At 35.3% G+C, this 23,406-nt stretch overlaps 1 protein-coding gene across 5 annotated transcripts in view; it reads left to right on the top strand.

Moving 5' to 3' along the window:
• The window catches only part of LOC124633002 (mitochondrial uncoupling protein 4-like), a 28,456-nt gene extending 5,082 nt beyond the window's left edge, over window positions 1-23,374 (top strand). For 2 of the 5 annotated variants that reach the window (XM_047168074.1, XM_047168075.1), the window contains exons 3-8: window positions 12,607-12,749; window positions 14,835-14,911; window positions 16,465-16,660; window positions 17,862-18,038; window positions 19,928-20,150; window positions 21,656-23,374. In XM_047168074.1, coding sequence (XP_047024030.1) covers window positions 12,647-12,749; window positions 14,835-14,911; window positions 16,465-16,660; window positions 17,862-18,038; window positions 19,928-20,150; window positions 21,656-21,830 — 951 coding nt within the window. In that variant the 5' untranslated portion in view covers window positions 12,607-12,646 and the 3' untranslated portion in view covers window positions 21,831-23,374. Of the gene's footprint in view, window positions 1-2,017; window positions 2,346-6,383; window positions 6,855-8,159; window positions 8,273-12,606; window positions 12,750-14,834; window positions 14,912-16,464; window positions 16,661-17,861; window positions 18,039-19,927; window positions 20,151-21,655 lie in introns of those variants that run through there. The other 3 variants (XM_047168072.1, XM_047168073.1, XM_047168071.1) reach the window with 3 other exon arrangements.
• The last annotated feature ends 32 nt before the right edge of the window (window positions 23,375-23,406 follow it).

Genomic DNA, 23,406 nt, shown 5'->3' with positions numbered 1-23,406 from the left:
ATTCTTGATTCTTCGTTTTCTGTCTGGCAAAATGTATCCTAGCTGCTATCAGAATGCGCCCTCCGGCAGCGTTTTTACTTTGTCCTGTTTTCAACGCTCTAATTGCTATTTGTTCGCGTTTGGTAATTAAATAATACTAACCATGTACAACATTTTTATTATACTTTTATCGTACTTTGGCAGTCATGTAATACTGAATGTGTTATGGCAGTAGCTACATAATCATCCAATCGCTAAAACAAGACTTGGGTAATTCTTTTCGTAAAGACCTGCATTCTCTTTTTCGTGCTATCGTTTTCTTGGGGTAGGCTAGTGGCTGGTCTTCTTTCATTCCGTTTACATCCAGTCCTTGACGTTCGGATCAGCCTACACTCAATCCGGATCTAGCCGTTCACGTCAATAGCTGATCAGCTCCAAAAGTAAATGATTAATATTTAAATGCATAATATTTTTTTACTCCTACGAATGTGAAAGTTTGGATCTCTAATAGACCACATCTTAACGGAATCCGATGAAATATGACACTCAGTTGGGCCTTGACCTTGATAAAAATCTATAACATTTGAAACTTCCGAGAGCTTAGTAGAAACCGGTAGGAATTTTTGAATCAGATAAAATAAAATAAGGTTTTAATACTCCATCAAGAAGACTGTAGCATTTTTATATTCAGAAGTTATTCACGTATAATTAAAGGTAAAAGCGCCTTGTAAAATGATAGCAAGGGCTGTATCTCTATGGCCTCAAAGGGCGTACTCAGTAGGGATTACACGTCGAGTCGAGAGGGTCTCGGGACCCCAAATCTGTCATCTAAGGTTTAACAAGCGAGACATGATGTTGCAATAGCTCTGAGGGATTGTATTCACCTTTCTGAACATTACCTACGCTCAACTCCTTTGATTTGATTTTAACGTTAAATATTTTGAATTTTCCATAAAATTCACACAATTGCTTGACAGAAGTATTCAAAAACATATGTCCTACATAACATTACTGTGCTTTTTTATTACCTATAAAAAATGGAATAGGACGTAAATATGCGACATTTTTTACCTCAGCCATAGCACAGGGACAGATTTCGTCTGGCTCTGACACAAAATCAATATTCTATGGCTACAGGGGACACGTACTTTCTAAACCTTACATGATGGGGAGGTTTTTAGAACAGATATAGATCTGCAGTTTTATTTCATAAACGAACGAACGTCAATGCAATCAAACGAAGAGCAGAAATTAATAACAAGCAGCTGCCTAATTGTCTATAGGTACGGATCTTATTATGACAACACCCTACCTAGTGCCTACGTAACACTATCGGCATTTCGAGTAACGTAACACATTACGTATGCATTATCTATTGCAGAAATATGCGCGCTAAAAATACCACGTGCCGATAAAGTTCTAATTAGCCTACACAAGGACTAAAATACGTGCGGTACCTAGTGGTAATATACGTCAACAAAATTACGTTGAACAGTTCATTGAAGTTTTCGCGAAACCCGTTTCTTGAATGAAATGACGTCACTGCGTAGTAGATAGCTATACGTATAAACAGCTGTGTACTTATAGTATAGATTATTGGGTTCTTTCTTTTGCGTCAGATGTTAGTAGGGTTATTCGACAACCGGGAGGGGTGGCGTCGCGGTAACGTGTCGTTGACTTAGACGCGTCTCTTCGGTATTACAGCGGGATTAGTAAGGGATTAGGGTGTTGGATATGCCTTCAGATCTATGGACTATAGTCAAGCTGGTTTTCAATATATAAAAGGTATAAAATCCATATAATCTTTTGAACGAAACCGTCACTAAACATGGCGTAGTCACGCTTGCGAAGGTTTGGGTCACCCTCCACATTTTACCATTAAACACAATAACGATTCTCATACAAAAGCTAACAAAATAATGCACGGAGTTTTTAAATTACAGAGTTTTTTATATGCCTGCGGTAACAACACGACCATTAATTTTGGGCGGCTTGCGAATAACCCGTCGGCTGCCCTGGCTGAATAGAATAGTTAGAAGTACATAGTCACAACTCGGTAGCGATGTGAGACGGACGCAACATCCTCGTCGCCACTCGCCTCGCGCTCTTTCGCGCCGCGGCTCATTGCTACACCGCGAATTTGGGCCAAGCACAAATATCCCCCTCCCTCACCAACCCACGTGTTACTAATCTACCTGTCTCTGTCGGCTATTTTCTCTCTCGGCCCGCGATATTATACAGTCATTTATGTAATAAGTTCAATGTTTACATTGTGGCTGCTATCAGGTGATGAATGGAAATACATTTCGCATTGCGATAGCTCGTTATCTTCAATACCGTTGCTGTTCTCTCCGGCTCATGTATAGGTGGGTAATAATTAAATGTGATAAATGACCCGAAAGTTTTCCAATCATACATCATTCACTAAAAGTTTCATTTAGAAAGTAGTTTTCTTACTGCACAAAACGTGTAGGCTTACACGTGCCTGTCACACCAGTCGACATCATCTTGCTGCTTACATGATCAAATAAATATGTAAACACTATTGTTTTCAACTATGGAAAACAAATTAATGCTTCATCATGACTTAAAATTTTATTGCACTCATAAGAACACACGAACGTTTATTCTTCCTTTTAGAACTATGCTTCTTATTAAAACCCATTTTCTGTCGTTATCCACGAATTTCGTCACGTGACATACATTTTACTTCTGTGTGAACACCTAATTTGATAACAGAAGTACCTACTCACGTGGCACCTAATTGCAACATGATTTCAACAGAATAGAATCGAGTTTCAATCCAAAAAGACTGAGTAGGTACGTAACCAAAAAGAAGTTAACTGGGTTATAGAAGCTCCCAATCAAATTGGATCTAACTTCTAACTAGCCAGTCTAACTAGTTAATCGATTTATACGTTAACTATATGTAAGAATCGATAACAACATTACTGACTTTACCGTTCTATTATAATGAAAACAATATTATGGGTAATAAATAAACAAATATCAACGAACTTGTCAAAACAATGACCTTTCCATTGTCCACCATGTATGAAAGTATTGAATTATTGATTTTCTTTAAAAATTTACGCAGTTAGGTACTTACAATTTTAATATTAAACTTACTATGGAATAGCAATAGGTACTGCCATATAGAAAATCGTTAACATAACAAAAACTACATAACAATGAACGGGAAACGTGAGTTCTCAGTTTGTTCAATATTCAATACCAGAGGTTTTCCTGTTACCATTCAGTTCGGTTTTGACACATGATTGGCACGCATCGCATAAGGAAAGATATTTGTCAGTTTTGTTTTCCACTGAATTCTGGATTTCGTAGTGCGGATGTTTAATTTACTAACGGATGAAGCAGATTGTGACATATCGTTTTGTCTATGAAAACTTTCCCACGAGAAAAAAAAGTCTACACAAACCTTATAGACACATTGCAGTAATGAAGAATGCTTCATAATAACCCACAATTTTGGAATACATTCCCGCTTTGAATGCCATAGTTGGTATGCGTAATAAGCAATTCTCTGAAATCATTCATTCAGGGTTATTGTTGCCATTACAAAGTTTTTGAAATAAGGATTGCTCATCGCGGTGAAATGTTAGTACTCACCTCGTATGTATACTGTTCCAAATTTCTTTACAACAGTATTAAAGTTATACGATTTCGCATCAAAAGCTTTTCTCTGAGGATTACTCTATAAAGTCGAACAAAGTATTCCTCTTTATAGTATTCCCTGTCGGCTTATTCAAAACCTAGCTCGCTTTAGAGGTTTTGCAACATGATAGCCAAAGGGCTCCACAAGAAACAAAGGTTGGGTTTTAGTCAGTAACATTCTGCCTGACGCGAATATTTGATGATTTCCCATCTCAAAAAAATGTTTGTCCCTTATTAGTCTGTGTAGATATGTGAAAGTTTTTCTCATTGCTAGAATAATTACTTTCATATCGATTACGGTATCAACGAAGGTCGGTCTATTCGATTCGTTCCAAGACCACACGTACGATCGATAACTTTGATTGCTGTTTCTACTTATGCACTATTGCGACCTCTAAGCCCACGAACTACTTGCATATGCATCGATTTAATTTTATTATTTTCATTCCCTATACTTCTGCATTCGAATGGTGTACAATCGTTCGAGGTGAATTAAATAGTTCCATTTGTGTTGATTACGCTGGACTAGTCTTTATTGTGTTATGGTCATTGATTATGTAATACACTATTTTTTAATTAGTTCAAATACTTAAAGGGCTTATTTAAAAAGTTCTTAGTATTATCTATGCAAAGTTTCAAATACTAATATTCATAATCAGCAAAGTTGTTAGCGATAAGTTATATCCAAAAATGTCACTCAATTCATGGAAACATTGTACAGGTAATTCCAAGTCATTCATAGTAGTATTCATTAATCATATTCTGTCGCTCTCGCATTCGCGTGCTCACGCTCGAACTTGCCCCCTTGATTCAATTATGAATTTACCTAATAAGACAAATCCTGGACAATTTTGGGATTTCGTTTTTATTAGTTTTGATTACACAAATATGATCAGTAACTGGTACAGATAGAGCCCCATTTTTTTTTGTACTAATTAATAAATAGTGGTGTATATTATTAAGTACCTACCTCACGTATTTAATTAGGTATTTAAGTACTATTTATACATATATGAAATATTTATGATTATTATAAATATTTATGATGATGGCATATTATTTCTAAGGTAACAAGTATTTAACTAATCTTATTGAACGTCTTGATTGATCGTCAGGACTATGAACACTTTCAGTAGTAATTCAAAGGTCATTGACCTTATTTCGATCAGAAATACATGAATATTTTGATTAAGAAACTAATCAGTAACACGTGGTCTGTGTTGTGTTTATCTGTTTGGCTTGTCTAATCTCTCCGTTAATCAAACTACTAGCGCCACCTATCAGGTTTATCATGAACATTGAGTGTTATTGGAAAATCGGAAAACTTATTAATACCAATCTATCTACTTTATAATTCGTTTTTTCTTATTGTATGATCATTTTGATCTTTATCTGGTATACGTATTTCAAATTCCCAAAAAAAAAAAAAACAAAGGGCAAAAGCTTTGAGAATATTTTCAATTTTCTTCCCGTATCCAACTTATTTGAATTCACCGAAACTTACGTATTTCTTTCATAACAAATCCATCAATCAAACGTCATCTCAATATTCATCCCTTCTGAAGCTACACAACCAGCCAAGTCAATCCATTCCGTTTTCGGGGCTTACCTTTCCCGTTTTGCTAGCTTTTTCTGTCCTTAAAAGAGTATAAGGTTGCTTTTACCCAGTCAACAGATGCGGCCATAAAACCATACATGTGGTTCGTGCCGTTAGCTCATACAACCACAGATGGTATTAGGTCAGCTGCTTCGATGGCCCCAAATTAAATTCCGAACTCTAACCGTGTTGTTGTGTTTGGGTGGAGATTTTCCTCCTATTGTGCTAGTTTTGCCTTTTAAAGATATGTATTATCAAACAAAATGTGAGTAGAGTATCTAATCTTCCTGCGTTGTTATTACTTTCTATGAATATACACGAGGTAGGTTGATATTAATTAAACTGGATTTTTTTTTAATATTTTCATATAGGTACTAAAAGTTACTTGAACAAAAATATTAAATGGTAACCAGATTTAGATTTAGAATTCAAAAACATTGTACCTTCACAAAAAGTACCTCTTCAGCAGTCCAATCCCAGGATTACGAGTTTTAGAATAGCTATTGAAAGAATGATTAACACAACTTTAAGTATGCACTTGAAAGTATCTAAAGAACCATCGAAACGCTACTGAAGGCAAAGTCAATAAATTAGAGGATGATCGAAGATGTACTTATGACGTAATTTATACTAACTTGATTGAAATATTAGCCTTCTAAGTAATTGCAGGATGCATTAAAAACAGACAGGTATAATATTCGTTATTTATGCCGTATGAACTGCATGTTTAAATAGGTCGAAACGTTTCGTTTATTTCGATGCCAAATCAGCATGCATTCAGCTAGAACTGGAACACACTTTACCAAGTACGCTGGTAATATAACTGCTACGAGCATGTAGAAGGTTATACTGATATATTTGAAAGTACTTAACTGCATAAAAGTAAGATTAATTATGCCTTTTACCATGGTTGTTAGGTTACGGTATAATGTCTGAACTGTAGTACGCATTATTAGACATATGTATTTTTGACAAATTGGAATTTAGCAAGGGTAGTTATCCGGTATTGCCATGACCAATCCACTTTTCCTAAGGTAAAGAAACAATTGAACGATTAAAATCAGGTTCAGATTGTAAGGCCAGCTTCTGTCTACACACACGATAACATTGATAAAACGATTACCTAGTTACACATTATTATCATACTTTAAATGAAGATCGACGTTTGTACTACAAACACCGTAGTCTTCGTGTATTTTCCGGTATTTTTTCGCAGCTCGAAATGTAAAACCCGGTTGTTTTTCAAATCCCGCTTCCATTTTCCCAGCAAACTGTTGACATTGACCAGTTATTAGTGAACATTCGTTTATGGACACCACTCGTGCGACAGTTTTGTGTTACCTATGTGTAAATAGCATCAATATCGTGTACAGACAATTTGCTATTTATATAAAGCCGTGTAACGCTTCACTTTTGTTATGGACGGCCTTGTTAAAGAACCTCTTTTAGTGAAGTGTTGTTTAGAACGTCTTGACTAAGCATTTTTGTGTTGAACACTGGCGAGTGAACTGAGTATTTGGATTTTTTGTGAGTTTTTATATAACTAATTTATTGTGCAGTGATAAATACTCCGCGCCCTCGCTTTTAATCAAAGCGGATGTTTGTAAGTGTTATCTATTTGTTTTTTTTTTATGCAGTATCTGATGGCAATGACTTCACTACTAATTTCGGTCTTTGTCAATTCACTTCTTGGTAGCAGGATTTGGAAACAGCTGTTTCCTATCTCAAGCGCACTTTGTTCGGTCAGATTAATTATGTATTGACAATTAATTTATGACTATGCGTCAAATACATTGCAGTTGACTTTGATGATTCATTTGGCTAATCATTGTAACTTATGGAAATGTTTTAAGGCAAAATGTTAAATAAGAAGTGTTGTGCTAATTTGGATGTCATGAAAAAGTAGCAACCGTGTTAATGAGATCTTATCGCTGACCTTACCTCATTGAATAAGAATAAAATGAATAAACCACTTCATTTACCTTCAAACATTCTGATCTAGTTAAAAATATGTAATTGCTACTCGTACCTATGCTTGCAGTTTTTAATTATCTACTTTTAAAATTTATTTCCTAGAAAGTTACTCCCCACTTAGCTTCTAAGTATTCCCCCCTAAGCGAGACTAGAGTTGCTATCAAGAGTTGAATCGCTCTGCCAATAGAAGTTTCCTTTTCAAAATAATTTTCTTACTTCATTACAGTTAGGTGGAGCGCGAAAATCCATTTAGGATTGCTAATCAAGTTACAAAAGAACGGTTTTACGGTTTCATATACTCGGGCAGTCCTAATTTAGCTTTCCAATTAAGTGTGAACCTAGTTAATAGTTTTTTTCCTGTCTTTCACTATTATGCTGTCTTGACTTTTCTCGAATATCTTGTGTACCTGTTTAAGATATTACCTGCCTACATATAATGTAAATACAAACCACTTGCAATTTAATTAGGTGACGCCTGTCGTAGCTTGATTGCCGATTTGTTAAAAATCGTTCTATTCAAAGTTGTACAGAACATTATCGTCATCATATTTTTACGCTTATATTTTACGCATAAAATTTTAGGCTTAAGAATGTAATAAAAATAAGGGGTTTGGAAGGCATAGGTCATCGTGGTAGACAGCAGAACAATTTTTTCCAGTTTTATAATTGTTCTTTTAAACCAATACAACAGCAAAGCACAGATCTATGTATGTCTATATATAATCTGGCTGATTTAGGACCTAACAGATACACAGAGACATACATAGATCTGTGCTATCGTTTTATTGGTCCTATTGACGTCATAAACTTTTTAAGTTACGAACGAGCGCTAATAAAACGCATAAACTTTAAACCGGCGACGGAAGTCCAATTGAGATCATTTCGCCGTTAATTAAGTATTACGAAGTCCAATGTGCAATATTGTTGTGCATGTGTGCTAGTAGTTATTGATTATTATTATGATAATATGCGTGACATGTGCTCACTGTTATCAGTCTTACTTCGGATCTCCACCTGAGCTGGTGTTGCTGGCTGGAGACTGCAAAGGTACATGTTCATATTTTTGAATTATGAAGTAGAAAACTTTTTTTTTTATTTGACCTCTTTGCTGCTCGCTCGGGCAAAGGTCACGTGATTATGTTCCTGTTGGATAAGCTATCGCTCTCTTTTTTTGGGATATTACTAGAATATTATGTATGATTATTACAACGTTTAAAGATTTTTCTTCTTGTTTAATTGCTATCGTTTGTTCTGTTCTTATTTTCAAACGTGCCATTTCTAATTAGTGCCTCGTTTACCTGATCTGATGATGGTGTTTTTTCAACGGTTTTTCTCAGCGGAATTTCAATATAATGTATGGAGTGGGTGTATTATATTGTGTACAATCCCACTTAAGTACATATAATATGTGATATATTGTGTACAATCCTACAGACACAAACAGAGCTCCTAATAAATTTCCCAGTTACTGCTTCTTGCAAGACTTCCTTTCTTTTTTCACAACAGTTCTGGGGTTAAACAGACATGTTATGTACTTGGCTTATTTCCAGAACTGTCACAGTGTTCTAACAGATATCTTACACAGCTTTATATTCGTATCTTGCCAACAGTTTAGCAAACATGTTCATGTTTTTTTCTTGACTAAAAATCTATTTTCTGAAGGTCGACTGGGAGCTTACGGAAAATAGGTCTAGTACCAAAGAGTATTACGAATTTTGGCTTTCATCTACTTTCGTCTATGGATAGTACCCTCAGAAATTGCTACTAAACGAATTTTCCACGCTTCGCTCTCATAAGTCTAGGGCGGAAATCGAATCTTTGTCCCGGAAGTCGTTCCGCCTCTGCGCCATCGGGGTCGTCAAACTGACATACCCTTTTCCGATTGAATAATTCACGATTTTATACTCATTGAATACTCTTCTAATTCTTATGAATATTTAATTTGAATTTGGTTAAATTTTAATTTCCATATACCTACATAGAATTACCTACATAAATCATTTTTTATTACTATATGAATGAACAGACCATTTACCAGCGACAATAGACAACAAAACACAATATATGACCGTATTTAGCAATAAAAGGTAACTAGATATTGAAACACACTTATTGGAAGTAGTACAAAGTTCAGTCCATGTTATTGGAATTCTAGATCGGCAGGCCAATAGAAATAATTTACTTGATTCTCACAATTGAGTCTGCCTATTTATATGCAATGTAGGACATTGTCTTTGCATTGTAATGTACCTATAAGAGTACCCACATACTATAGACTAAACAATCGGCCGACAGTTGGTCCAAAGTTACGCATTTTTTTTTAACGATGGTCTTGTTTCCTGTCTACGTTTTCAGTAGGTCTGATACCGGCTAAATACCTTATCTTTGTAATGCGCTTACCTAATGCCATTCATCTTCATACTGATTTATGAGCCCAAACAAACTATCGGCCGGCCGTCTGAAAGACTTAAAGACTGCAATCTGCACTCTTACATCAGTCTTTAACAAACCAAGTATATTCTGTGAAGTGCGTTATTTTATTACGCATTCGGTATGACCTTTACGTAACTCTTATAGTAATAGTACTAACTTATCGATTGCCGAGTAAACGATTAACTGACTTGATTTGTTGCCAGCTAAATGAGTTTTGTTGCTAATGAGAAATGACGTTCCGGATCACGTCATGATCCATGTTCGTTAATGCTATCTCTATGTTGTAAATACAGCTATTCCTTACCGAGTTAAAAAGACTGTTTTCAACCGCGATTATGCTTAAAATCTTGATAATTTTGTTTTCCAACATCAGTGCTGTGCAAAAAAATATCCTAATTATAACTTCAAGTTATCAATCAGAATAAGTAAGTTGTTGACAAAACTGTAAAGCCTCTTTAATATAATTCCTACAATATAACATAGATGCTATCCGCAAGCTTCCTTAATTAATTAGTTTCGGCATAGTCTGGCCCGAGCTGTTGGCAACTTCAAGCGGGTCGGATTTCGCGCGAAGCTTTGGTCGACTTTAAACCTCCTCTTCGAAAAGTCCGTAATCAATTTTGATAAGACAAGACTTGCTTAGGTAGGAATAGTTCTTTACTTTATTTGTTTGTTTTTAACTAAAGAAAAACCTAAATATTTTGTTATAGTACAAAATATTTTCTTGAAGAAATTATCAATTTTTAAACTTCTCTCGGTTTTGTCAAGTCAACTACTTAATGTAAAGAAAATTCGCATTTATAGAAATCTTAAACAAAGGTCGAAAGTCTGTTTAACTTTTCTGTATTATCACTGTTTTTATTTACGAACGTAGCAAATTATATATTTTAATTTTGCCAAGTTATCTATCTAGCTAGTTGGTTACGAAGACCTAAGCTATTCAGACTCTACATGAAAAAATGCCTTTATTTTCGAAAACAACAGTTTATTTATAATTTTTTTTAATTTTGTTTGTCTGTACAGAAATTGAATGGTTTAAATCTATAGTGAAGTAGAGTACCTAGTAGTAGTAGTGCGGCAATAGTGATCTGTGGCATAGAATTTGGTGAGCACTGACGGCACTAATGACTCAATTTATGTATTGGGTAGTTTATGCGTGGCGTGTTCGATAGCGCTATGGTTATCGAGAGGTGGTTTTATGGCTTCTGCGTGGAATGACCTGTTTGGCGAGTTTTCATTTAAATTGATAGATTGCCATCTGTCGTTTAGTTCATAGGTATCAGTGTGATATTAGAGAGTATTTTAAATTAGTCGGTACTCATAAAAAAATGTGCTGCAATAATATTAATTTATTCATAGATATTTATTTTTGTTCCTAATTATGAATTAATTTCTTATTTTTATTCCTAATCATTATATCCCATACTTAGCTAAAACCAAGCTGGTACCTATTGCATGATAAATTAGTGTATGTAGTTATAAATGTTTATAAAAAAATCTTGGTATCTATCGAACTTATACTTTATTAAGTGAACCCGCTTGTCAATACGATCCCAGGACCTCTCACTTGATCCCTGTATCGGAGATATTAATTATGACAGATAACAGCTGCTAAGTAAATCGACCGGAAAGTTAGCTCTGCGATACGCCAGTTAAATTATAATCATAGACTTTCTTCAAAGGAAATTTTGAAACTTACCTAATTTTGATTAAAAAAAATACTTGAATAGATAACTTTACAGAAATTTTCAGCAAAAAATCTTATTACAAGAATTTATAAAAACTTTCTATTGCACATTGAAAATTCATAAAATCGGTATTTTTCTAAGTTAAATAGTTTGAACAAGTACCTACCCAAAGTTCTTTTCAAAATTTATCTACGACGTACGTTTTATTCTAAGGTACTTACTTACAATAAATTCATTATTAGGTATTAGAATCTAAGTTCGTACAAAGCTCTAAGGTTCATTGCCACTGCCACATTCGATTTATGAAAAATGGCAGCTATTCCGAACTCGCTGACATTCTCATTATAGAAAACCATTAGTTTAGCCTCCGAGTAGGCGATGATCGATTGCTTCGTAATACCACTCATAAATCTATGTGCTTCGATTTTGCACATATTCATTCCATACTCTTTAATATAGTTACCTACACACATACAAATTACTATGCTTCCTTGCAATGACTGGTGGAAATATTTATTCTCATCATCATCAACCTTTTTCTTTTCACTGTCCCACTGGCGATCACAGACCTTGCCTCAAAGAGTGAAATAATTCTGAACAAGATTTTTGTTTGCGAATGGAAAAGTTCATCATGACTTCTCCTTTTCTCCTATGTTATTTTCTTCCGCGATATTTTTTTTTAAATATGACAATATAGATTATATGCTAGAATCAAATAGTCATTAGTAAAATCTAAAAAAAATACTAGTACCAACGTTGAACACTATTCACATTTACTCTATACCTATTTTTATAACTGGCCATTTATGTAGTTTCGCATTAACAAACCTATGCGGTCATTAATCAAGCGGTAGGATGTTCACATCATGTACAGTGCACAGTCCACTACAATATGTAGCTAGATAGCAGATGGCTCACATCTGCAGACTCGGTTTTTTTCCCTGTACATATATTTTAGTATAAAAAACAGGCATTTAGGTATCATTAGGTGCATACTGAGTCCAATGAACTTGGAGACAATGTAGGTAATAAGTAGGTACTATTTTTAGCGTAAATAAATGTCATGGAATGCTCCACATACAAAAATCAGTCAATTCGCTTCATTATCGCGTCAAAGCGCTTCATTATGCAAAAATATCCCTAATAACAGCCTTACAGTAAACATACATTTTATTATCATTCACTGAAACCTTGTGGATTTGTGATAGCCGCTACTCAATGTATCAAAACCAATATTCCTTTACTTGTCTCCCCTGTCAGGTATTATGGGCAGAGGCGGTGACGTGACGCGGTGAGCATCATGCCGGTTCTACGCAACGCCGACCACCCCGCCCACTCGCTGACGGACTCCACCGCCGCGAGATACGGCGTCGCTGTCCTCGGCTCTTGGGCTGCTGAAGCAGGTAAATAATCACTACATATATAGTGTCAGCTTTCATTTATCCATCCTTTTATCTTCTGCCATTATGTACTACACCATTTATCTACTGCCATTATATACTACCCAATTTATCTACTGCCATTATGTACTACCCCATGTATCTACAGCTATTATGTACTACCCAATTTATCTACATACTTATGTACTACCCCACTTACCTACACCCTTATGTACTACCCCATTTATCTACTGCCATTATGTACTACCCAATTTATCTACTGCCATTATGTACTACCCCATTTATCTACTGCCATTATGAGCTACTCCATTTATCTACTGCCATTATGTACTACCCCATTTATCTACTTTCTTATGTACTACCCTATTTATCTACTACCATTATGTACTACCCTATTTATCTTCTGCCATTATGTACTACATCATTTATCTATTGCCATTATGTACTACCCTGTTTATATACTGCCATTATGTACTACACCATTTATCTACTACCTTATGTACTACCCCATTTATCTACTACCTTATGTACTACCCCATTTATCTACTTCCTTATCAAATATGGACTTTTTAAGAAAGTAGATAAATGAGTATTGGATAATCTATATCTTTCTCGTGATCTTTTGTTCTGGTTTCATTCAACGACTAATTTTGAGACAAATATTCGGGATCAAGAGAAAGCACATTAGAGTATTTAGAGTAAATAATGTCGAGAGTAATTTAAAGTACGTACAGTCACAACACAATTACAAATTCAAAGTTCACTAACGAACATTGCTATCAGTTCATCTGACCAAAATTAATCCCTTTGCGTCCCTCGCGGCTAAAGGGGTCTCCCCCAAGCGGCGTAAAACCTTTGAACTAAACATCCTAGCAACGCCCCTAGAGGTACCCATCATGAAATAACACAGGAATGTACCTAGACCTACTTATGCAGGTATATATCTCTCTGCCTAGCCTTTTCCCAATTATGTTGGGGTCTTCCAGTCTAACTGGATACAGCTGAGTACTAGTATCAAAGTACTCAGCTGTACAAGTATCAAGGTATTCATTCCTTTTAATCCTCAGTCGTTGATAATGTTATTGAAACTCCAAAGCTTTTATACTGAAGTGGTTTGAGTTTATATTCTGTAAAATGACTTCAAGTGGTGTAAATGCTCGCCTGATAATATTATTAAATGGATCCCTCGAAACCGACTGTACGTGACTACATTGTTAGCAGAAATTGTTAAGTAGATGATAATGTTGTTTAAAAATGGATACCTACAGGATATTTTGAGAAAAATACATTTTAGAACCGCTTAACTAATCCGTATCAACCGCTTATTTTAAACTGAAAGTATAAACAACAAAGAACTGCTTCCTGCCTAATCGTGTGTACCTGTCTACAAATAACCTTCTCTTGTTATACAAGGCTCGTGATATAATTCTACTCGAGTTTAATTGATGACAATTATCTTAACCTACATCTAGTCGCCATTCATGTTATGTCCTGTGTCAATGGCAAACAGGCTCATGAATGAAGAATGAATGAAACCTTTTTATAACTATAGTTCGGCCATTCAGAGAATGCGTTCCTGACACGTCGCGATTGAACTGACGACGTAACTTTGCAATGGCGTTGCAGTTACGATAAAAATATTTTTGCTGGTTGTTTACCGTTTTAACAATTGAGGAGCATTAAAACAACATTATTATATCAATAATCAATGAATGTTATTACGTCGGTTCGGCCATTCAGAGAATGCGTTCCTGACACGTCGCGATTGAACTGACGACGTAACTTTGCAATGGCGTTGCAGTTACGATAAAAATATTTTTGCTGGTTGTTTACCGTTTTAACAATTGAGGAGCATTACTGTTACTGTTACTGTTACAGCCTTTTTATCGTCCCACTGCTGGGCACAGGCCTCCTCTCACATGGAGCATTAAAACAACATTATTATATCAATAATCAATGAATGTAGTTACGTCGTCAGTTCAATCGCGACGTGTCAGGAACGCATTCTCTGAATGGCCGAACTATAGCAATCAATTTAGCTGTGTAAAGGAGGCGCGCCATTAATTAAAGATTGATTTTTTCTTACAGCAACATATCCTTTCGACTTGACCAAAACGAGGCTGCAGATACAGTCTGAAGTTGCAGCAGCTAAACATGGATATAAGGTATATTTTAAGGGCTTATAACTCAACATTTTTTCCTTGAACATATTAAAAAAAAAACACGGTAATATCTATGTAAAAATAGAAATTCAACCTCCAAATCGGATTAAATCACTACTTGCTCGTTACAGAGCTTAAAGATTAATATATTATTCAATCAACTCAGAAATGCTTGCTGATTGACCACGAAGGTATTAAGGACGATAGTAAAATACAGCACTTTGCTAATGAACCTAAATCCAAATTCGATAGGCCATCACACAATACAGTGACGTCATAATCCGCCAGCCGAGTGGATTAAGCAGTAAACGGACAGCGGCATGAGAAACTCCATGCTTATTAGATTAGCGACCGAGGTTTTATTCAGGACTATAAAGTTTTAAATACATTAAAATTCCTGGTCGCTGTTTCCAGCGACATAATTCGAATAGCGCGTTGTTCTGTCCATTTTTAAAGGACCTGGAGATTACTACAAAATATGAACACGAACTTCAATTTAGCTATGACTCAATTCAATTTCAATTCAATTTAGCTACTTATGTTAATCATGATTTTGTATAAATAAATTAAGTCGGTAACATAATTTTAAATGAAACTACAGTATCTACAGATATCATGATATCAAATTCTAATAATCTGTAACAGTATCTTGCAACCGAACTCCTTGGAGTTTCGCCGCGAACGGTTAATATGAAAGTGATTGGTTGTGCGGTTTATATTTTCTTTGATAGAATTTTTTTTTACAAAAAAATTAAACCGACTTCCAAAAACACTAAAAAACAAAAAAAAAAAAAAAACAAACTAATTTTAGGTGCATCGGCCTAGAAGTCGGTGTCTAATGGATGTTACTAATTTAATTTTGCCACCGACTTCTAGGCCGATGCACCTAAAATTAGTTTTTTTTTTTTGTTTTTTAGTGTTTTTGGAAGTCGGTTTAATTTTTTTGTAAAAAAGTTTTTTATTTACAGCTTTTCAGTGATACGAATAGTTGTCACGAGGTATTTTACATATTCAGTTGTCGAGTTCCCTCGACCTTCTCTCGTCTCCTTCATCAGGTCAGCTCCAAACCTTCACTGTTGCAAACGTCTCGTCAATACAAATAATATAAGCCCAAACACGAGGTAGTTTACATATTCAGTTGTCGAGTTCCCTCAACCCTCTCTGGTCTCCATCATCAGGTCAGCTCCAAACCTTCACTGCTGAATAGTGCTTTCAGGCATACACCTGAGTGTCAAGTTTTTATCCTATGTATCCCTACAACTTTCGAAGGTTGCCCTCGATTTCTCAGGGTTTCCATCATCAGATCCTGACCTGATGACTATGGGACCAACTGGCAGCCATTCCGCGTCGAACAAAAAAAGAATCACGTAAATCGGTCTATAAACCTCGGAGTAATCGATGTACATACATAGAAAAAAAAAAAACATACCGGCCGAATTGAGAACCTCCTCCTTTTTGGGAAGTCGGTTAAAAATAATACTTATCTACCTTCTGATAGGGATCAATTATTTCGTTCTGTGTAGCAAAGAAAATCTTATTTACTTGCCTTCTTACAGTTGGAGACCCATGGCATGATAAAAACAGCGGTGGGCATAGCCAAGCAAGAAGGTGTGACCAAGCTATGGACGGGTCTGATGCCCATGTTTCAACGCCACGCCATCTACTCCGGTTGTCGGCTTATTTTCTACGAACACTTTAGAAACTACTTCAAGGATGAGAACGGAAAAGTGTCGCTTGGCATATCTTCCTTGGGTGAGGAAATTGATTTATTATATTTTTGGAGTAATTTTTAGAAATAAAAATTAACCTGTCTGTAAGTGATGGATGCCCTTTGACTTATGATCTAAACAAGTGTAAATCTTGCGTAGGTACTTTATGTTACATGAAGTACCTAGACACTTCAGAAGCAATTTAATAATTCTTCAGAAACCTAATAAACTTGTTAGTAGTGAACGACATTGGGAACTGAGTCTCTTTTAATTATGATGTTATACTCTTTTAATATTACCCACCCCGTAAGCTTTCTTAATAAGACAGTAGGCAAGTCGATAAATGGGAAACATCAGAAGAGGTAAAGTCCTCGATAAAAAATCTTAATATCCGGTATTTAAATATACTGAAGCAACAGAATATTGCAAATATAATAAGTTCTTTGTACGTATTTAATCTCCTTATTCAAAGAAGATAAAATATTCATTGGAAAGTCTTAGTACTCATCGTATTACGTTCGACTAAGCCGATCCGCTTTCATTAACGTGGCCATCCGTGGCTTTGAGCGTCGACCTTCTGTCGACATAAAGGCACGGACCTACATAAGTTATAGTCACTGTATTGTATAGGGTAATTTTATTGACAAGAAACTTAGAAATGCCATAGTTTATTTATAGTCTTCGGAGGAATTATTGTAATTACTAATATTAATGCTCCTTTGAAAGTGTTATTTGTTATTATGAAAGATCCATAACACTATTGCCCCTTTGAAAGTGTTATTTGTTATTATGAAAGATCCATAACACTATTGCTCCTTCTTTGTATGAGTGTTTTAATGTTGAACCTATGATAAAGTTACTCATAATATAAAAACTAAGCAAATAAAAACAGAACGCAATAAATATTTTCCTGTCAGTTCCTACAATTCTTGATACTCTTCTAGGAATCACTGGCTCTTATAAAGTTACTAGATCCTGTAGATTCGAATAGATGAAGAAACATAAAAGCTTCGCTATTTCAGTCGAAACGCAATACTGTTTAAAGTACAGATTCTGCTTAAAGTATAAAAGTACAGTTAGCGACATCAGTTCATAAAACGCAAACATACAATTTTGCATTGTATTCGAACTCCCAAATACCTTGATGCTTATAAAGTATGAAAACAAATTTTAAAACAAGTGACAACTAAAAAACTTGAACAGGCGTAGTAACAACGTAACATAATTGTCACGAAGTTCGGCAGGTGGGTTAGCGGCAGGATCCCTGGCACAGCTGATCGCGTCTCCAACTGACCTGGTGAAGGTGCAGATGCAGGCTGAGGGCCGAAGAGTTCTCCAAGGGAAACCACCAAGGTTCAAAAACTGCAGGGATTGCTATAAGATGCTGTATGCTGAGAGCGGGATTAGGGGATTTTGGAGGGGTAAGACCATTGTTATTCTTACCTTATAAGCAATATTTTTTGTCGCGTAACCTTGTCCGTGTATTTCCCAAATGTATTTTCATTGTATTCCCGTTGGGACTAAGCGGCCAATATGATTGGAAAGTGGACTGTGTCGCACCACGCACCACGCACATAAGTATATTAACATCCTGATTCTCTGACAAATTCTAGTGGCCACCCATTATACATACGGACATGCCCATATAAAGATGAAATGCAAAAGATTCAATTTAATACACTTGATTAGCTGCTAAGTAAATACTATCTCTTTTTAATAAAACGTCAATTCATTCAAAAATAAAATCATTACTTATTTACTAATACACTGGCTGTATTGATTACATAGATAGCCAATACTATTTACATGAAACCAAGCTATGAGTCACCTCGCCTCTATAGGAAGTTCGCACGCTTTGTTGATAATACAGCTACCATATCAGGTACCTAGTTACCTATGTTATTGTAAACAAGTTTCGAGTTCATAGATAAGTATAAACAATTTGGGCTCGTAGTACAATTACAGATTGATAAGGGACTACGGAATCCTCGACGATAAATAACAATATTGAGTTACGATATCAATTAAGGTGCAGTTCAAAGGTAGCTGTGTTTAGGTCACGGCGTATTTAATTAACTTGAACAAATACATGATTTGTTGGAACTAGTAAATTATCGCTATAAAAATTCTTATGTTCTGGCTACGTTTCAGTCTACCACTAAAAAGTTTTGATCTTTTTTTTTTATAAAAACTTTTTCATCAAGGCGCACAGCCCTACTTTGTACAAGCTACCTAATCTATGGTAGCTGTATAAAATAGATGAAATGAAACCACTAGAATCGATATTACAACATATAGTTCGGCCATTCAGAGAATGCGTTCCTGACACGTCGCGATTGAACTGACGACGTAACTACATTCATTGATTATTGATATAATAATGTTGTTTTAATGCTCCTCAATTGTTAAAACGGTAAACAACCAGCAAAAATATTTTTATCGTAACTGCAACGCCATTGCAAAGTTACGTCGTCAGTTCAATCGCGACGTGTCAGGAACGCATTCTCTGAATGGCCGAACTATAGTACCTATTGATTTGAGGTTTTAGCCACAAAACCAAGCCAGTCATAATCCGAGATTGGATCTGTGCCCGTTTAATAAACAGATTTAGATTCTCTATTATACTAAAGCCCTCATATTTTATAGACATTATTTTCTGTATAAAGAAAATAGCCTATTGGAAATATGATTTTCTTATGAACCGTTGTATCGTCATTTTCGGCGTATTTAGTTTTTAGTTTCTAAGAAAAATTTACGGCAAACCTACCTAAGTAGCTGTTTTCAATGATCGTAGTTGATATGTAGTACATACCTACACACTCGTAAAACACCATCATTGGGTATTTTTAGTTCCTTTGTAATAGGAAGCCAGACTATTACCATGTAATGGAAAAGTCCAATAACAATTAGGCCGAGCGAGCGACAGATTGAAGTTCCATGTTCTGCACTCAATTGACCCATGCCAACAGACTAATATGTCAATAACGGGATTATCCAAGAATAAACATAGCAAAAGATTTTAAATTTTCAATACGTATAAATTCAGTTAACGTAACCATTAAGCTACATTATACCCCTTTCAAAAAATAATAATTATAATTGTCGCAGTACGATTTATTTGACATGTTTCTACAATCTATACCTATCCTAAATTTCATCCAAATCCGTTCAGCCATTTTGGCTTAAAAGTCCTACTATAAATGATTCAAACTCATTTTTTCGCCCTCACGCACATAGGTACTTATTACCTACGCATAAGCATAAGCATTCCCATTACTTAAAATTAAATCATGACTCATGATTTTTCCAGGTGCCATCCCAAACGTGCAACGAGCGGCCTTAGTGAACATGGGAGATTTAGCAGCCTACGACTATACCAAACAGTTCCTAATGCGAGAGTTCGGGATGGCGGACACTGCACTGGTTCATGCAGCCGCGGCGTTCACTGCCGGCTTCGTGGCTGCCGTGCTTGGCACGCCTGCTGATGTACTTAAAACTAGGCTCATGAATCAGCCTGTTGGACCTGATGGACGGTAAGTTGGAAGTATATTTATCTTTTTTATCCATCGACTTTTGGCCCGTGCAAGTTCCCGACCCACACTGATTTTCCTTGAGTACAAGATCAAACAATTTTAATTAACTAAGCACTTTTTAGAAAACCTCTTGATCTATTCACATTTCTAAAAATCTATATAAATAAAAATGAATTGTTGTTCGTTAGTCTGATTAAAACTCGAGAACGGCTGGGCCGATTGAGCTGATTTTGGTTTTAAAATGTTTGTAGAGGTCCGGGGAAGTAAGAGTTCAAACTTTGAACGATACGAAGTTCGCGGGATCAGCTAGTTAAAAATATTTTTGTACACTTGCTAACTACCATGGGTTACAAAATACAAGTTTTATTTCCAAACATTTCTAAAAATACGAACAACCAATTATACAGACTAGACAAGTTAGGTTTCATTAAAATCAATTTAGGGACCGTCACTCAGTTGGGCTCGGTCCCGGCTGCCTCGCCAAAACAAGGGGAGAGGGACGAAGGGCTCCGTTGAAAAAGTAATCAATACTTCATAACCTACGGGAATTGCGATCCTGTTTAACTGTTTAAATACGGCACTGGGTTTCAATACACGCGCATGATTGTTAATAGGCCTCTCTTCATTATAATTTCAATTTATTTTAGTAGTCAAAATATCAATGCTATTGTTTGAAACAGTATAAAGTCCAGGCATGTTTTCATTGACTTCGAATACGTTTTAACCTAATACATAGGTGCGCATAACGAAGTCCTCATAAAATTAATTAAGCTACTTTTAAATTACAAGTTGTGTACACATACTGCATTATTTATGCGCTGTATATTTGGCAATTAAACTAATTCTAACGTAACTGGTATTTGGTTTTTGTTATTTTTAGGTCAAAAATGTTTAGTTTTTGCATTCAAATCTCAAGTACTATGTTGTTATTATTTTCATAGATGCAATTTGTGGCTTAAATGTTCCTTGTATAACTTGCTGTATAATTTATAATGGTCTGCACAAGCCTAACGATAGAATAACCAAGTAAATATGAAAGTCCACAGCATATCTATTGACTTGCCATAAACATTATAGACGCGGATATCACCAAATTGACAGCCGCACAAATATGGAGTGTTTATTCGTCCCAAAAACATCGGTAACTATGTCACGGTATACTGAAAGTCCCGATCGTTGTTTTGGCTAGCTATTTATAGCATGTGAATAGGTTTGTTACAAGCGGTAGGCGGTCGAGGTCAAAGGAACGGGGTCAAAGTCGCAGGACGGTGCACGCTTCAACGCTGTCGTAGTACCAACACACCAATAAAATACGCTATGAATCGAATTAGATTATTCTATTTGTAAACTTTTGAATCTGTAATCGGCGTTCTATTTGTACTCAATAGTTGTTATGACTAATATCGATTCTTGAGTTGGATGACCCACCGTTTTAATAGATTTTGGCTGTATGGTGACTTGGAATCTACATATCTCTACTTATAAAATCTATATTTTCTTTTCAGGGGCTTGTCGTATAAAGGCATGATCGACTGTCTTCAACAATCCATAAAGAATGAAGGTATACTATCTATGTACAAAGGTTTCTTACCTCTTTGGATGAGGCTGGGACCCTGGGCGTTGATCAACTGGATAGCGTTTGAGAACATCATGCTGGCTATAGGCGGACAAACATTTTAGCTTATAGTTGCTTTGAGAGCGCAGCCAGGCAGATGAAAGAGGTCCACTTCTCGATTTGACGACCAGGCGTTTTTCATTCCTTCATTTGGCCCTGGAATTTAAGATTCCAAAACACAATATGGGGTTATATATCGCTGACCAAGTTAACGTTCTGAGGTAATGTGCTAATAAATTTGACAAATGATAATTCAACTGCATTATACAAGCGTACATAAACACATACAAAAGAAATGATTGGGTGGGTATAAAGCTTATTAACTATTTTCCATCAAGTTCTGGCTACGTTCAATGCGTGTTCCTGTTTTATAAAGCTTATAAAATTTTAAATGAAAAAGGTCCTGGTGCTAGAAGACAGCTAGCAGCCTTGTTACCTCATAACTAGAGCAATATACTTAATTGAACCAAATATAGATAATTTGTTGTTACTTAAAAATTATGAGAAATAACGTCACCATAGTTGTGAAGTGTTAGCACCTCACGCTTATGTTAAAATTATTTTTAAGGGCTTTAAAGCAAATCCATATAGATTACCTGTGAATTTTCGGTCTTAAAACAGCTTCTAGAGGAGTATACTCTTCCAGACCCTATAAAACAGTATACGGTTTGGATAAAAGCAAAATATATAGAACAAATATTCTCAAACAAAGTCAGATTTTAGTATAGTTGTTTGAAAGTTTGCGGGAAGTAGAATTAGAAACGGCTATGTTTAACACCAAGTTCTATTTATTTTTGCTACTATGTATTTAATTTTATTATGGCTAATTTCTGAATAAGTATTTTTTTTTGTTTTTAAGTAATGCAATTTGCACAACAACAATAGATTATCATAATTTACCTACTGAATTCTCTTATTATATAAACAGATATGATAAGTAGTACATCGAAGCTAGCACAAATACATAGTATACATATTTTGTTTTTTTATAAAAATACACATATACAAAAATAGCATAATGCCTCAAAATCTTTTAAATTTTCAAAAATATTTGTAAAAAAGTATATATTGTTGCCAAAGGTGCTATTGTAATCGTTTATGTATAAAAACTTAGAAACAAAATAAGCTAAAATATATTGGTATTAAGTTTAAATGATATAATTTACTGGATCACACTGATGTCAATTTTGAGACATTTTTACATATATTGAATGGATAGCCGATGCTTCAACAAATAAATACTGTGATTTGATAATTATATAGCCACTATGTAATGATTACTAGATGTGGACGCACTGCAATAAAAAGTTTTACATACAACCTTTTAAGATGTCACATATTTAGACCTGTTAGGCCCATTTTCGCCTTCAACATAAAAACGTTCGTTTCTATTCAAACAACTGTTTTCTTTGCAAATTGAACGTGAAATTCATTATTTCTTTATATTGTCTGTGACAATTGGTCGCAGTTATAAAAACAAAACTGAACAACGATTGCAGCGCGTACACATCTTACGGTTGAGTGTTTTAGACGTAGCTTTACGGTCCTGTTAATTGGTAATTGTTACAAATTGTGATGTTATTGTTTAAAATAAATTATTATAATTGTTTATACCACTTTCATTGAAGGGAGGCCAGAATA

Source organism: Helicoverpa zea, chromosome 9 (genome assembly GCF_022581195.2).
Source record: "Helicoverpa zea isolate HzStark_Cry1AcR chromosome 9, ilHelZeax1.1, whole genome shotgun sequence".
Classification (NCBI taxonomy): domain Eukaryota; kingdom Metazoa; phylum Arthropoda; class Insecta; order Lepidoptera; family Noctuidae; genus Helicoverpa; species Helicoverpa zea.
This window is presented reverse-complemented; position numbering and strand designations above follow the sequence as displayed.